The sequence below is a fragment of the Oryzias latipes genome, chromosome 24 (genome assembly GCF_053564925.1).
Source record: "Oryzias latipes strain Hd-rR chromosome 24, Olatipes_Hd-rR_3.1".
In the NCBI taxonomy this organism is placed as follows: domain Eukaryota; kingdom Metazoa; phylum Chordata; class Actinopteri; order Beloniformes; family Adrianichthyidae; genus Oryzias; species Oryzias latipes.
This window is the reverse complement of record NC_136260.1, coordinates 20,928,465-20,943,902: the sequence shown is the minus strand read 5'-3', so window position 1 is coordinate 20,943,902 and position 15,438 is coordinate 20,928,465. Positions and strand designations below refer to the sequence as shown.

The 15,438-nt window shown below is 42.6% G+C and overlaps 1 protein-coding gene across 8 annotated transcripts in view; it reads right to left on the bottom strand.

Moving 5' to 3' along the window:
* Positions 1-15,438, bottom strand: part of cep128 (centrosomal protein 128) — a 38,034-nt gene that overhangs the window by 5,840 nt on the left and 16,756 nt on the right. For 5 of the 8 annotated variants that reach the window (XM_020714502.3, XM_011491481.4, XM_011491480.4 and 2 more), the window contains 8 exons: positions 14,748-14,936; positions 12,340-12,801; positions 9,929-10,093; positions 9,135-9,296; positions 5,763-5,822; positions 4,418-4,610; positions 2,194-2,243; positions 1,212-1,235 (listed from right to left, as the gene is read on the bottom strand). In XM_020714502.3, coding sequence (XP_020570161.2) covers positions 1,212-1,235; positions 2,194-2,243; positions 4,418-4,610; positions 5,763-5,822; positions 9,135-9,296; positions 9,929-10,093; positions 12,340-12,801; positions 14,748-14,936 — 1,305 coding nt within the window. Of the gene's footprint in view, positions 1-1,211; positions 1,236-1,753; positions 2,035-2,193; positions 2,244-4,417; positions 4,611-5,762; positions 5,823-9,134; positions 9,297-9,928; positions 10,094-12,339; positions 12,802-14,747; positions 14,937-15,438 lie in introns of those variants that run through there. The other 3 variants (XM_004083536.5, XM_078943149.1, XM_078943151.1) reach the window with 2 other exon arrangements.

Here is a 15,438-nt window from a genome sequence, read left to right as displayed (position 1 = left end):
AGTCAAATGGATAAGTGAACACGGGTCAGCGCCTCTCTCCACTATGTAGGCGCAGCAAGCAGAAAAAAGTGTGAACTGGAGGTGATATGAAGTATTTCTTTTCATTTTTCATTCCTGGTTAATTTAAGGTTGAAGCATTACATTAAAGTGGTTGTTTTTCCTTCTTTTAGGATAAAAAGGGTTGATTAAGAACAGTGGTGGGTATAAAGATTGAAGACCAGGAGATCAATTACTGTCAATACAGCTCAGTCCTTGGTGTTAAACATGCTGTGATGATGTTTTGACCATTGACTATGCAGTCAACGAGTACTGGACTGAGTGAGTGTGGCATAACACTTCCAGCGCCAACGAACTTGAGCCCATTCAGTCGCCTTTTTTTTTGCCATGTAGACATCGCCATGTTAGAACCAGAAATTGTCAATAAATTGTGATTTCACCGCTGATGCAACCCCATTTCTATGACAACCACTTTTTGCCAATCAGAAGTGAGCTTGTTGGAAGGCCACAGCCCTACCACTTAAAAGAAGGCTACACGAAATCTGTCAAATGGACGCGGGGGGGGGGGGGCATCTGATTGGCCAGTTTACAATTTGAATCACTTGCACCTCAGAAAAAATAAAGGATATATCAAGAATATGTTAAAAAAAAAAAAGTTTTCAGAGTAAGAATGTGTCAGACGACAGAGCTCCGTCTCCCCCTCTGGTCACCGGCGGGAATTGTCTCCAGAGTTGTAAACACACTACATCTCCCAGCAACCCCAGCGCACACTTCCTGGATGCCACACACCTGACTCTCGTTATTTGGAGCTGATCTTCTGTTTGCCTGCCCTGACTCTTGCCTGGATCCTGATTACCCTGTCTCTCCTCTGATGAACCTATGCCTGTTATCGACCCCTGCCTGCCTGACCCTGATTTAGCTTTGTGGACTTTTAGCTGAGCTAATAAAACTTGCTGCAGCTGGATTCAGCCGCCTGCCTGTTCTTGTGACAGATTGGTTATTCTGACCAATAGAATGGCTGATTCATAGCTGTCTTTTCCTCTATAGAAGTCTCTGGGGCTTTGGCAGGGTCGCTCAGTCCAGTTATCATTTACAGTCTATCGGTTTGACCAAAAGAATCAAACCTCTTGGCCTTTTTTCGAAACACAATTAAATAAAATGACAAAACTGTAAAAAGAAGACAAAATGTTTTTCCCCTAAACATGAAGCCTTACCTTCTCCAGATGCCAAACCCGATCCTAAAAGAAACATCAAAACACAGGAATATGACATCACATGTGTATAAAAGCATAAAACTCAATGACACTTAAAGTTATGATCGAGTTAGGTTTAGAAAACAGAAACACATATCAGGTAAAGGAAAAGAGGAGGAAAAAAGTCTGCTTGTTATCATGCAAAGCGATGCTCACAAAGACCAAATACTCTTGTGGTCGGGCCAGCGTCTGACTGATGTTCCCTCTCCAGTGATGCATATGCGATGCTTTGCCTCTCATCTGCCACTCAAAACGCACACCTGCCTCTTTCCCCCGGCGTGTGAAACGCTGACGGTTCCTAACAGGGGAACTTTTTTTCACATCCGTTCATCCCTCGCTTCCCTTTAACTCATTTTCAGTCCCTCGTTTTCCTCCTATTTGCGCCAAATCCGTCGTTTCCTCTCCTCCTCTTGAAACGGCTAAACGCTGGGCAGCGTCTCAGAGGGCCAACCGGCTTTGACGAGCGCTATCGTGCAACCGCAGATCAAAACACGCACTGCTTGGAGAGATTAGATCATTTATTTGTGAGCTTTGCTGTTTGATGCAGAAACAAAGTGTGTGTGAGATGCCCGTGGCCAGTCCACACCAGAAAAGGTGTGTGGGTGGCCTGCCAAGTGCAGCTGCATTCAAATACAGACGGCAGGCCTTATGAGGCTTTGAAAAAGCAAGGCTCGGTGTCTACAGTAATTAGATACTTTTCCGAGCGAGGCAGGAAGAGTCTGTCAGCCCATTAGTGCTCGGTAATGTCCGGGGCACAGAATCCAGCTTCCTGCAGCACCGCAAACTATTTGAACATTTAAAAAAGAAAAACAGTTTGAGACAAACAAAAATTGTCTCCTCAAATAAGGGAAATTTAAGTGAGTAGGAATAAAAGAGCAGCAGCAAACTGAGATTGTATAGTGTGACAGTACTGAAGCCCTCTTAATAAAGAGACGGCGCTGACCTGGAGGCTTCTCGTTTCTTCTTCTTTCCTGCGACTCTTTTCCAGCAGCTCTGAAACAAAAACCTCAGTTTTAATTAAATGTTTACAGATCCCTGTTAGCTTTAAAGATAACGATGTGTGGCCAACGATGGATCACTTCAAACAACAATGTAACCGCAACACAACACTTCACTGGTGACACACTGATTTGTACGTTTTTGTTTGAAGATTCATGTCTCTACTCTGAGAGGATAAACATAAAACCTAAACAGATAGAAACAAACACCAGGAATCTGTACATCTCTATCTCAATGCTGACATATCATATTTTAGGACAGTGTTTTTCAACCAGTGTGCCGCGGCACACTAGTGTGCCGTGAGAGATGGTCAAGTGTGCCGTGGGAAATTGCCCTCATTAACTGATCTAAAAACATTTTCCATCTCCATGATTTCAGCTCTCTGTTCATCCAAACAGGCCCTGATAAAACACTGAGGAGTTAGGAATATAAAAGATCATAAAAAACTTTTTCTTTGCGTTTATTTTATTTTATTAAAGACATTTTGATAAGGTACCGCAATTCAGCTGCACCTTCGGCTGTATTTTGGAAACGTCCCGTCCCTTTAACTGTCTCCACCAATCATTCTTGAAGGCTTAATCACATGTCATCAGTCTGACAAATCAGAAGTGGTTAAAGTCTTCACTTCCTTGTCCCGATTTAGCTCATAAAGTCGCTCAGTTCTAAAAAAAATAGCAGCTAAAGCTCGTCTTTAGCGGTGTAGCTTTCCACAGAATCCGGTATCAGACCGTGGAACAAGTGAACAAAACAATGAAGCTCCGAAAAGCAATCTCCGGCCGTTTTATGCACTACATCTCCCATGATGCATTGGGTTGTGAGAGTGACAGCGCATACGGAGATCTGTTGTTAAACGTCTTGAAACTAACGAACACACATCAAACTGTTTTTAAATCTTCTAACTTATCTTTTATTGCATCTTTTAGAAAAAACAGCTGCAGTTTTCAGCTTTTTCTGCAACAATTATCTCAAAAATGCATGTGAGATTGCGGAGGGGCTGTAGATCAATACAGACTATGAGTTTCTCCTTTTTTCTTTTTAATTTTTGGATGCTGGTGTGCCGCGGGATTTTTTTTTAAGGTTAAAGTGTGCCGTGGCTCAGAAAAGGTTGAAAAACACTGTTTTAGGACATGGCCTCTAAAAAGTACCTTAAACCTAAAGAGATTTATTTTATTCTCTTTTGGTACTTCGCTGACAAGAGCTTCGACTTTGATGTGACTGACTTGATAATCTATTTTTCCAAGTTTTAACTGTGCAGTTCGCTTCATAGATATTTCTACAAACTGGTTTCAACCACTAACTAATCCCTTTTTTTGGTGGCATTTCTTCGTGAATTAGCACTTTCCCTTTTTGCTGCCATGACGACCATTAGCTTATTAGCTAGCTGAGGTGAAGCGATTTACAACCAATTCATGACTTTCTGGCACAGGTCATCTTCGAATGTTACTTTTTTTTCGGTGAAAAAGTCCCATGGCGTTGATGAGAAAAACATGTAACACCCATTCACCAGAACTTAAGACGAGACTTGTTTTAGTTTCATTAGATCTAAGACCTTTTAAGGCTGCCGCCCCGACAAACGACAAAAACTCCTCACTGAAACCCTCAAGAACGCTGTTTCTCCCAGAGGAACTAACTTTCAGAGTGTCTTCCCTTCAAGTCCACATTGAACTTTAAGAGCAGCAGCACAGACAGTAATAGTAACCTTCTGCTATCTTTGCTGACTCGCACTCTGTCCTATCGCTGCATGAAAGCTGTGGAAGGTTCTCGAATCCCGGTCTTATCTACACGTGCAGTGCAGAATCATTTTAGAGGAGCTAACAGGGAGCACAGGACCAGCTTTGAAGGATAGTAAACAGCCGGCGTCTCACACAGAAAACATTTACCGATAAAGTGCTTTTAAGTGGAAGCTAGAGGGGCTAACCAGTTCAAATTAAATAGGCACCTCGATGATTTTCTAAAAGCCAAATATCAGCCCTAAGAAAATAAACATGCACTCTAAAAAAATCCACTATTCTATAAAAACTTTGGGCTCTACTTGATTCATTTGGTCAGTGGATTTATTGTTTTCTAGTCTTGGTCTGTGCTGTCTGTGCCTAATTTGAACTCATGTGGTTTTAAACGACAGGTTGTATGTGCAGAAACTTCACCGTGTCTTCCTCATGAAACACCACCTTTCTTTTCAGCGCCAAGCGCCTCCAGCAGCTTCTCCTGCTGGTGCAGGCGCTGCAGGAGAACGGCCTGTTCCGAGTCCCGGCTCTGCCGCAGGGCTTTCAGCTGATCTTTGGTCTGTTGGTGCTGCTTCTTCCAGCGCTGGGCTTTGGCGTCGTGCTCTCGCACTTCTTCACACAGCCAGCGCAGCTTAGTCTGGTCGGTTAAGCAAAAAATGAGAGGACAGGTTACCGTAGAACACAGCAGATGAATGATTGATGACTTATTGGATCAGATTGTTCTGGTCTTTAGAACTAAACTAAATTTGTTTGCTCGGATGGAGTTCAACTTGTTTACTGTGAAAAGGCCAGAATGGAAACAAGATGAGAACTAAAAACATGTGGAAACTATGGCTGCTAGGATGACATGTCGGTCGGTCGGTCGGTCGGTCGGTACCATGGAAAAAATTATTTCGAAAAACAGCAGGAAAAAAAATGTAAGAAAAAACAATCAATTTAGGTGGGAAAAACACACAAAAAATAATATTTATAAAATAGTCCCCCTAAATACACTGCAACAAAAATATATTTAAAAAAAAACACACATGACATAACGTTTTCTCAAAAAAAAACACCACAAAAAAATTCTAAAACCAGGGGGAAAAAAATTTAAAATAAAAAAATTGTTTTTACAATTTTTTTTTTACCAAAGCAAAAAAAATTCACAAAAACAAAAAGATATTTTGAAAAACACTGGAAAACATTATTTTAAAAAACTCGAAAGAATATCTTAAAAAAAAAACAGATTTTCCTTTTTCATTGAATGCATCATACTAAGTTCAAATGAGTAGTAAGAAAAAACAGGTCTGATATAAATGATGACGTCTGCTAGCTCTGTTGCACTGAAGCTGCAAAGGGATTTTATAGCCTTTTGTATTTTTCTTCAGAGATGTTGAGCTTTTATTTGAACATCATTTGACTCGTGAATTATAAATCCACGACACTGAAAGCCGATTGTCTCACATTTCATGAAGAGCTGCTCTGCTGTCTCAGTAGATGAAATGATGCTCCAGCTCAAATGAATCAAAATGTCTAAACGTGCTGTGGACGTCATGGCGAGGGACTCAGATGCTGATGTGAGGAAGCGATGGCTTTCATGCCATGATGTTACTGTTGGTATAAAGTGACTTATCGCAGTTTGTGTTTCTAAACAAGCACAGAGTCAGATCTGTGCAACCAGCTGGTCAATAATCAGAGAAAAGGCAAACTAGCAGCAAACAAAAAAAGATGAGCGTTGGTGTGTTTCGCATTATGCAGTGGATTAGGATAAAGCTACAGGAAGAAACCATAAGTCATGGAATGTAAATACCTTTGTCTCTGCTAACCAGCGGTGGGGATCTTTCACTAATCCAGGTCTCTGGTAGATTGCCTGTTAGAGCAGCAGCACAGAGAGAAATGAAAGTTTCTTTGTTATCACTCTGTCCACAGTCCTGCTTTTTAAAAGTCTGCACTGCACCACAGAATCATTTCAGCTCATTTGAAAATCTGCATCCCATGACTGTCAGCTTTACGAGAGAAGCGGAGGTGAAAACCGCAGAAAGGTGGATACAAACGTGGACACGGGGAGAATAAAAAAAAAACAACTTTATTTTGAGCGGCAGTTTGTGCCAGCTTACATTGGCATGATGGTGCTGAAAAGCACACACACATGCACAGGTGCGCACACACCTTTTCTAACAGGCAGTGGGTTTCATAACAATGAGCTCTGGGACCGTGTAGCCATTCCACCCAGACGAGCCTGTCAGCTTCAGTAATGCAAACTGACTGCCAGCTCTTAATGACTGCTGACACAGACAGACACACAAGATGACACAGACAGACACACTCTCCTAACGCAAAAAGACAGATACGCAATAATCACAGTGGCATTGCTTTATGGGTCTCATTGGAGAGGCTGTTTCACTTCTTGCTCTGCAGCCACAGACGCGTGAAGGATCCTGTTAATTTCGGTAACTGGCTGTGTTCCTCATTAGCTTCTCACATGAGATGGTCATCATGACCCAAACACGTGAATGGAACATGGAAGCTGAGGGATTCCAGAATCAGAGCTCCACTGCCTCTGCAGCCTCTCTGGTTTGCACTTTGTTCTTTGTGACATTACAGACAGCTGAGTTCATTCTTAAGCTACGTTAATACCGCCTTCAGCAACATGCGGCCAAGCACCAAGTCTATCTATACGCGCATAAAGCCGTACTTTGGGCTTCTGTGTTCCAAAGTCTCCAATTTACGCGTTGCTATCCAAGTATCTACAACCGTTTTTGGGCTCAATGTGCAAAACCTGTGACCTTTGGATCTGGATGTCGGGATTGGATCTGGATGTCGGGATTGGATCTGGATGTCAGGATTGGATCTGGATATCGGGATTGGATCTGGATATCGGGATTGGATCTGGATGTCGGGATTGGATCTGGATGTCGGGATTGGATCTGGATGTCGGGATTGGATCTGGATGTCGGGATTGGATCTGGATGTCAGGATTGGATCTGGATGGATCTGGATGTCGGGATTAGATCTGGATGTCAGGATTGGATCTGGATATCGGGATTGGATCTGGATATCGGGATTGGATCTGGATATCGGGATTGGATCTGGATATCGGGATTGGATCTGGATGTCGGGATTGGATCTGGATATCGGGATTGGATCTGGATGTCGGGATTGGATCTGGATGTCAGGATTGGATCTGGATATCGGGATTGGATCTGGATATCGGGATTGGATATCGGGATTGGATCTGGATGTCGGGATTGGATCTGGATGTCGGGATTGGATCTGGATATCGGGATTGGATCTGGATATCGGGATTGGATCTGGATATCAGGATTGGACATCGGGATTGGATCTGGATGTCGGGATTGGATCTGGATGTCGGGATTGGATCTGGATGGATCTGGATGTCGGGATTGGATCTGGATGTCGGGATTGGATCTGGATGTCGGGATTGGATCTGGATGGATCTGGATGTCGGGATTGGATCTGGATGTCAGGATTGGATCTGGATATCGGGATTGGATCTGGATATCGGGATTGGATCTGGATATCGGGATTGGATCTGGATGTCGGGATTGGATCTGGATGTCAGGATTGGATCTGGATATCGGGATTGGATCTGGATATCGGGATTGGATCTGGATGTCGGGATTGGATCTGGATGTCGGGATTGGATCTGGATATCGGGATTGGATCTGGATATCGGGATTGGATCTGGATATCGGGATTGGATATCGGGATTGGATCTGGATGTCGGGATTGGATCTGAACATCAGGATACGATCTGGATATCAGGATTGGATCTGGATATCAGGATTGGATCTGGTTATCAGGATTGGATCTGGATATCAGGATTGGATCTGAATATCAGGATTGGATCTGGATATCAGGATTGGATCTGGATATCAGGATTTGATCTGAATATCAGGATTGGATCTGGATATCGGGATTGGATCTGGATATCGGGATTGGATCTGGATATCGGGATTGGATCTGGATATCGGGATTGGATCTGGATATCGGGATTGGATCTGGATATCAGGATTGGATCTGGATATCGGGATTGGATCTGGATATCAGGATTGGACCTGGATATCAGGATTGGATCTGGATGTCGGGATTGGATCTGGATATCAGGATTGGATTGGCTCATTTTCCAGCAGAAGCTGCAGCACAGCTTTGCAAGGCATCAACTGCTTGCATTAGTTGGCAATGACAAAAAATCCAGAAAGAAGCAAAATTTCATAAATATATCAAATATTAACAGCATTAACTATCGGACAGAAAAGGAGCTAATAACTTAGGACCAATCCCTAAAGTAATGGTTTTATTCAAACTAGTATTTTTATGAGTTTCCGCAGAAGGAGACAAAGGCAGGAGCTGCAATGGAGACACGGCCTCCTAATAATGCCCTTTATCTGTTAATGATCCCCCTCATTAAACCAATCACTGGCAAGTTTGACTTCTTCTCAACATGACAGATTACAGATGAGGTAAGACTCGCATGTCTGACCGCATCACCGCCGGAGCAGATTGAGAAATCTATAAGAGCAGATAAGAGCAGACGGGGTTAATTAGCCTGAAGCGGCAGCAGCAGGAGTGTGTGAATGGCTCGAGGTAAACTTCACCAACGAGAAGATGTGGTCGTATTGTAAAGTAGGAGGGGAAGGAAGGCTCTTTTATTGTTTTGGAGATCAAACTTCTGTAAGAAGCAGAAGATTTATAGGACATTATCAGATCAGAGGGGCGACTCTAAACTGACATGTGGATGATTAAAAAGGGTTAACAAACTTTAAGAAGTAGATGCACATCTGACCATCTGTCCAAAACCATCTGTAACAAACAATCTGATGTGATTTCCTGAATGGACAGTGATGCTCTCCGTGTGCAAAGCAGCACAGCAGATCCCTCAAAGAGCCTTTCTCTCACCAGGTCTATCACCTACAAAGACCTGCTTTCCCCAAAACTGACAAAGAGGCAGAGAGCAGAAAGTTTACAAGGAAGCAGTTGGTTTGTTTCTTATCTGGCTTCTGAGACGTTTGGACCGAAAGGCTTCAGCCTCCAAGCATGAGGGAGTCAAATTCTAGCAGGATATTTACTAGGATTATGGAGGCAGAACGATAAAGATCCTTAAACTAAAAGCAGATTCATGGCAACGTTAAAAGAATAATAATGGAATGACAGCAAATACTTGTAGTTTGTCTTCGTTTTTAGCCAGGATGCGGCAGGCAGCGTCCAGTTCTTCACCCAAAGCCGTCAGCACGGCTTCCTGGTCCGCTTCTATCTGCAGCACCCTGTGCTCCAGACGCTCCCGTTCAGACTCAGACGCGTGTCTCTGCTTACCCAACAGGGCCTGTGGACAACAACAAAAGCCTGTTTGTGTTTCCAAACTCACTTTCTGAGCATCAAAAGGTCAAACAAGAAGCAGCTTTGGCTCACAGCTTCTTTCTCCTCCAACAAACTTGTAGTTATCTGTTCTGGTCAGGACAGATCTTTCAACAGGTTTGAGGTCTTTACCGGGACAAAGACTATCGATTTGTCAGAGAAAAGGAACCAAGAGATCATCACTGCCAAGAGACTATGGATCATTATCCTGTTGCTGAGATAATAAAGCGCCCATGTTACATTAATAAGAGCCTGTTTTCTGCACTTAACCAATTTCCGATCAATACGTGGCTCCCCTGAAAGAACCTGAAACAACTTATCAGGGGTCTGACAGGGTGCGCTTTGGGGTCAATACTTCCTCAGCTTTTGTAAAACACTTAAAGACACATCGATAAAAAGTCTTTTATAAATAACACTAAACTGGAACCACTTGACCTTCAGAACCACTCCAATCAAGGCCAGATATCAGCGCCTAAAAAGGCATTCAGTTTATGTGGTAAATACACAAAAAGTAAAAGAAAAAACATAAGACAGAAGCTTTTTGAAATGGAAGGTACATTAATGGTGCATTAACATTCATGGAGGGGAATCTGGACTCACTCTGTCTTCCAGTTGCTGCTTGAGAAGCTGGTATTTTCTCTGGAGAAGGGAACGGCTCTCTTCTTCTGTGCTCAGCTGTGCTGCCAGTTTATCACACTCATCCTTCATCCTGTCCAACTTGATCTGCAGAGCTTCGCGCAGTTCCTTATCCGATGCTGCATCTGCCTGATACAGTACACGCGTGTTCAGAGCCACCGGAACACGCAAACCATCCAGGCCTTAAACACTGGAGGCCTTTATCTGAAGCTAAACTTGACAGTTTTCTTTATATTCTACCTGGAAATATTCAGAGAATCTGATTAAATCCGCTTTCCATTTAGCTGATTATAAAAAAGATACATTAAAAAAAAGTAAAACAAGCAATTAGAATGAACAGGCTGTGGAGTTGTTCCTTATGTGAGAATTAAACTTCTTAAAGTCCATTTATGCAAGAGTTTAGACAGCAGCTTTCCCACCAATTCAAGGAAAATGGTGCTTTTGCTGTTTGTGACATGCTCTTGTGACATTTTTCCGATGATGAAGAACATTTATAAAGAAAATTAACCTTAAGATTGCATTTCAGAGTGTTTCCCTATCCACATTTTTGTTCATCAGGAGCAGAGGAAAAAATGTTGCTTGAAAAACAAAAACTTTATGCGACCACTTGCAGACAAATAAATTTCATGTGCGTCTAATGTTAGGTTGGAGTTTTGAGGGGCTGTAAGCTAACGGGAGAGCAGTGGGGAGGGGAAAGGGGGGTGGGGTTGCTCCACACCAACGGTCAGGGTTTCTGATTTTGGCTAAAACGTCATAATAATAATATTAATGATAATAACTAAAAGACGGATGGGAATGTTTGGGAAGTAGATCATAAGATGATTCCAGTGGGAATTTAATAGTGTTGGTCTAAACTTACCGTCATCAGAACCTTGTAAAATGGAAAGAACAAGGATCCGCCGCTCATTTTAAAGCCCCAGAAATAAAAAAGTGTCCAAACAAAAGGAGTTGCAGGAGAAAAAGCTCAACCAGAATGAGGAGTAAGGCAGGGACAAAGTGGAGCAGAAATCCAGCAAATTAGAACCATTTTTAGCCGTTTCTGACAGTCCACTGTTTTACAAATGTAATACAGGGCTTCTGGCTGTACGGTGTGAATATTGGGTGAGCTTTTTTGGGACATCTGGCGTTCCCTGAGGCTTGGAGTTAAAAACCTTTCCTGCGAACGCCCTTGTCCTTTCAACACTTGGAAATGATGCCATTACAATGAGCGATGTCAGATATTAATGCCATTCAGCACAGCTAATGGGCTAACCTCCACCATATCCAGCAGGACAATGCCCCTTAGGAGAGCCAGTGCCCACGGGGGTTTATCATGGGCGATATTGAAAGTAGGCAAGAGGGCTCATCTCCAAAATAATCATGATGAGACTTCAAAAGTCTGAAAAATGATAGTTAAACTTTCCCACCAGGAGACTCTACCTTCCTACACTGATGCAGAACACGGCCTTAAAGCCTCCGCAATCATCTGTTGGGCTTTTGTGCTGTAAAGAAGCAAATCCCTAACTTTTTCTTAATGATGTGTGAGTACGAAAGTGTGTGTGTGTAGTGGCCGAGGCAAATTCCCACCCCCCCCCCTGAGATGACACTCTAAATGTCAATCAAAGTGTGAAACTGATGGGAGCTTAAATGTAAAGGTGAGCAAAAGCTGAGGCTCTCTTAAGGCTTTGAACACAGGAAGTGATCTAACAAAAAAAAGAAAAAAGAAAGCGTGACATTAAAAATAATGTCAATGCTTCAGCAAACAGAATTTAGGAAGAAGGGAGGGTCATTTTTCTTAATAAATTGTTTAATTACCTCTAAAACAAATTACAATCACAGCATGAGTAGTTCAGATATTAAAAAAAAACACATTTTGAAGAAATATTTTATTATTTTCTACAAAAATTGGTAGATTGTTTTTATTTTTATTTTGATCAGAAATCTCTTTATTAAGCCAAAACCTTGATAAACCATTCTATCATGATGTAAGATTTGAATGAAGAAATGATGGGAAATGCAATTTAAGCTGAATTTTCTTTATATGTGTCATCCATCACATAAATGCTACAAGAACATGCTAAAAAAAACAAAAATGGGAATTTCATCAGAATGGGTCTTTGAGTCCAATCTCAGTGAAATGCTGTCTCTTCATCATTGGACAAAGAAATTACGAGTCCAGTTCTGAGGCTTAGTTGACACGGCTCCGTCTGTCTGAAGGTAATAAGAGCTTAACAGCCACTAATGCTGACATATTAGGAGAAGAAATCTCTCTTAATTACAGGACAGATCCCTTCTTGAAGGAAGACGGCTTCCAGACCTTTGGGTAAATCGGTAAGCCACTGCGTGTTCTTCTAGAAGGTGGCTCCATAGTAGCACAGATGAAAGAAAGGGCTTACCTGAACTCCTCTCAGCTGCTCCTTCACTTCGTCCCGCTCCTGGCGACAGAGTTTGAGCGCCTCGTGCGCTTGCCGCTCTTTCTTCATGACGCTGTCTTCTGCTGTGGCCTTCACGCTGTCCAGCTCCTTCTGGTGGACTTCCCTCTCCAGCTGCAGCTGCTGGCCCAGCGCGGCCCGCTCCACCCGCAGCGCCGTCAGTTTGGCTTCCAGTTCAGCGTTACTCCTCTTCAGCTCCTTCACCGCGCTCTCCTCCTCCGCCAGCCGCAGTGATAGCTGCATGTTGGCGGCCGTCGCCTGCTTCAAGGAGGCCTGAAGCTCCGCCTGCACATCTTGGGCCCTCTGAGAACGACGGCTTTGTGTTTCGACCCGTTCTTCTAACGTCTGGTTCTCCTCCTTTAGTCTTGACTGGATGGCAGCTTGTTGATGCACTTCCTGTTCCAGGGCAGCAGAGGCCTCCTTCACCTAGTGTCAGGACGTTCATTATTACGTTTAAAAAAATATTATAACCATAAAACAGCAAAATTAATCTGTGAATCACATGACTTAGATCTAGAGAGTTGCTGCACCAAATAATGAACATTTTATAACTTTGAGTTAAACACTTAAGTATAAATATTAAGTATCAAATCCTTTTAATTTAACACCAAATTCTGAACCCAGCAGAAGCGTTTAGTCCCTGTCAGTGGGCTTGTGAAGGCAGCAAGCTTGATTCGGGTGATGCTCGGCTGCAGAGTCTCACATTCACCAAGTTGTTTAGTTCCGCTTGAACTTTATGAAAACTGTGTGCACTGATGTGTGGATCACATTTCCCCCCTGTTGTGCTTGTTTTCTGTGCGTTGATTTGAGGGGTAAGCCAGTGAAAAGAGTTTCCGCCAGAGACTAATGTTTCTAAGATGATGCATTAAAATCAGAACATCGCTCTCGGGTTGCGTACCTCACGGGTCACACCGATTTTTGTGTGCAATGTTGCATGAATTTTTTCTTCCCAGCGCATTGTCTTCTGCATCCGGATTGGCTGTAGACAACTGTCAATCAAACTCCTATCTCCCAAATGTCCTGTACGAAATACAGCTCGCCATTTTTACAAAAGGTACGATTATTTGTGTAGCACATTTCATGTATTAACACAATAGAAATGTTAAGAAAGTCAAAAAGAACTGGATTTAAAGTCCGCTTAAAGCAGTGCTTCTCAAATAGGGGGGCGCGCCGCAGTAGTAGCAGTTTTAGGCAAAAATAATACGGGCAATTGCTCGGGGCGCAAAAGGGGGGCTGCGGTGGCGGCGACTCAGTACTTGGAAAAAATCTGCGCCACTGTTGGTTTCCTATAATCTGTTATATGACAGAGTTTGAAACAGCCTAAAACTGTGAACTGTCGTCCCTGCAGCTTCTTTATTATTATTATTATTATAACTATTGTAGACATTTTGATGACGTGTCTTTATTTTCCATCAATGTTTTCTTTGTCTGCCTGTCGCTTAGTTGGTGTCAGTATTTGACATAAAGACAGCAGGTAATACAGGAAAACAGCTGTTGATGACATTAGAAATAAACAATCGATCATTTAGAAAATAAATCAGCACAATGTTTTATTCCTTCAGACTAAAAGCGTTAAATATATTGGTGCTGCTGTGTTAATTTTTCAGATCAATTTACATTTAATATTATTTATTGATTGAATTGTTTTTCTCAGCATCAAATGGTTCAGTTGGTCAATATGTTTCTAGTTTAAAGAAAGGAATGACGGATTTTTTTATTTCAGGCACTTTAAGCTTCTTTTCTGTTTTAGACTATAAAAGGGTTTCTGTGTTGGAAAATAAATGTAATATTTGTTGAAAGTGGATTCATATTGCTTTTTTCTTTTGTTAATGTTAAAAGCTAAAATTTTAGGTATACTTACATAATTTTTATAGATACTTATGATGATGACCAGAGAGTGGCAGACAGGCAGCCACTGTAAAGACTGTGGAGCTGGACGGATGCGGTCTACTGTTTTTGTCCTTGTAAGAACCCGAGCGGCAGAGTTTTGAAAAGGTTTCCTGATTGATTTTGACCCAATTTTCTAGCTGAACTATCTTTTCATTCTATAATACTTAATGATCTTTTATCTGAAAAAGAGAAAAGTGTGAAAATGTTCGTGTCTGTCTGAGAAACGTGTATGAAGTGAGGGGTTTTAGAACTGTAAAACATCTGTAATTTTTGTAAGAAGTAAATATGACTACCGGTACTTCTGGGGATTCGCAAATCGCGGGTTATTTTTAGAACGCAACTCCTGCGATTAACACTGTAATTAAAAAGCTCTCATTCAGGAGCCGGTATCAAATCCGGAGTACTGGTGTTGGCTTCTGTATGGAAAGCGTTGTATTTATACGCTGCCCTGCCGAGAAACGGCATCTTTCTTCCCCACACACCTCACGGTTTTCCTGTTCTAGTGTCAAAAGTCGCTGGCGAGCCTCCATCAGCTCCACCTCCCTGCGGTGGAGCTCCTCATCCCGCTGGGCCAAACGGCCGAGGACTTCAGTGAGCTCCCTGCAGGCTGACTCACTCTGCTGGCTCAGGGACTTCAGCTGAGCGTGCGAGCTTTCCTTCTGCTTTGCTGCCTGGTGGATGGAACAAAAAAAAAAAAGGGAAGCAGGGAGTTGAAGAGGAAAAGGGAAAATGGAGAATAGCAAATGAGGAGAAGGAGAAAGATAATGTACACAAAGGAGCTCGAACAATAATGACGAGTGGAGGAGTGTGATGGAGAGACGGAGGAAGAGAAACATATGCAGCATTAGCTCTTAGCTGATAGGAAAATGCTAACACTCAGCTTTCTGATAAGAGACAATGCTTAGGTCTGTTCAAGGCAGATTGCTTCTAATGCTTTGGCTTTGCCTGGAATTTGCAAAGACTTTGCTGCAGCTCGGCAGCTAATCATTTAATTGAGCACTTGATTCCTTCCCATAATTCATTAAGAGCGTAGGGGGGCGAGTTTGTAATTCATTCCTGTCACGTAGCATGCGGCAGGTGGGAGTCGGTCTGTTCCAAGAAGCCGGAGAGTTAAATGAAGGTTTGGAAGAGGCTCCACCGGAATGAAACGGAGATCACTGGGAGATCAACCCC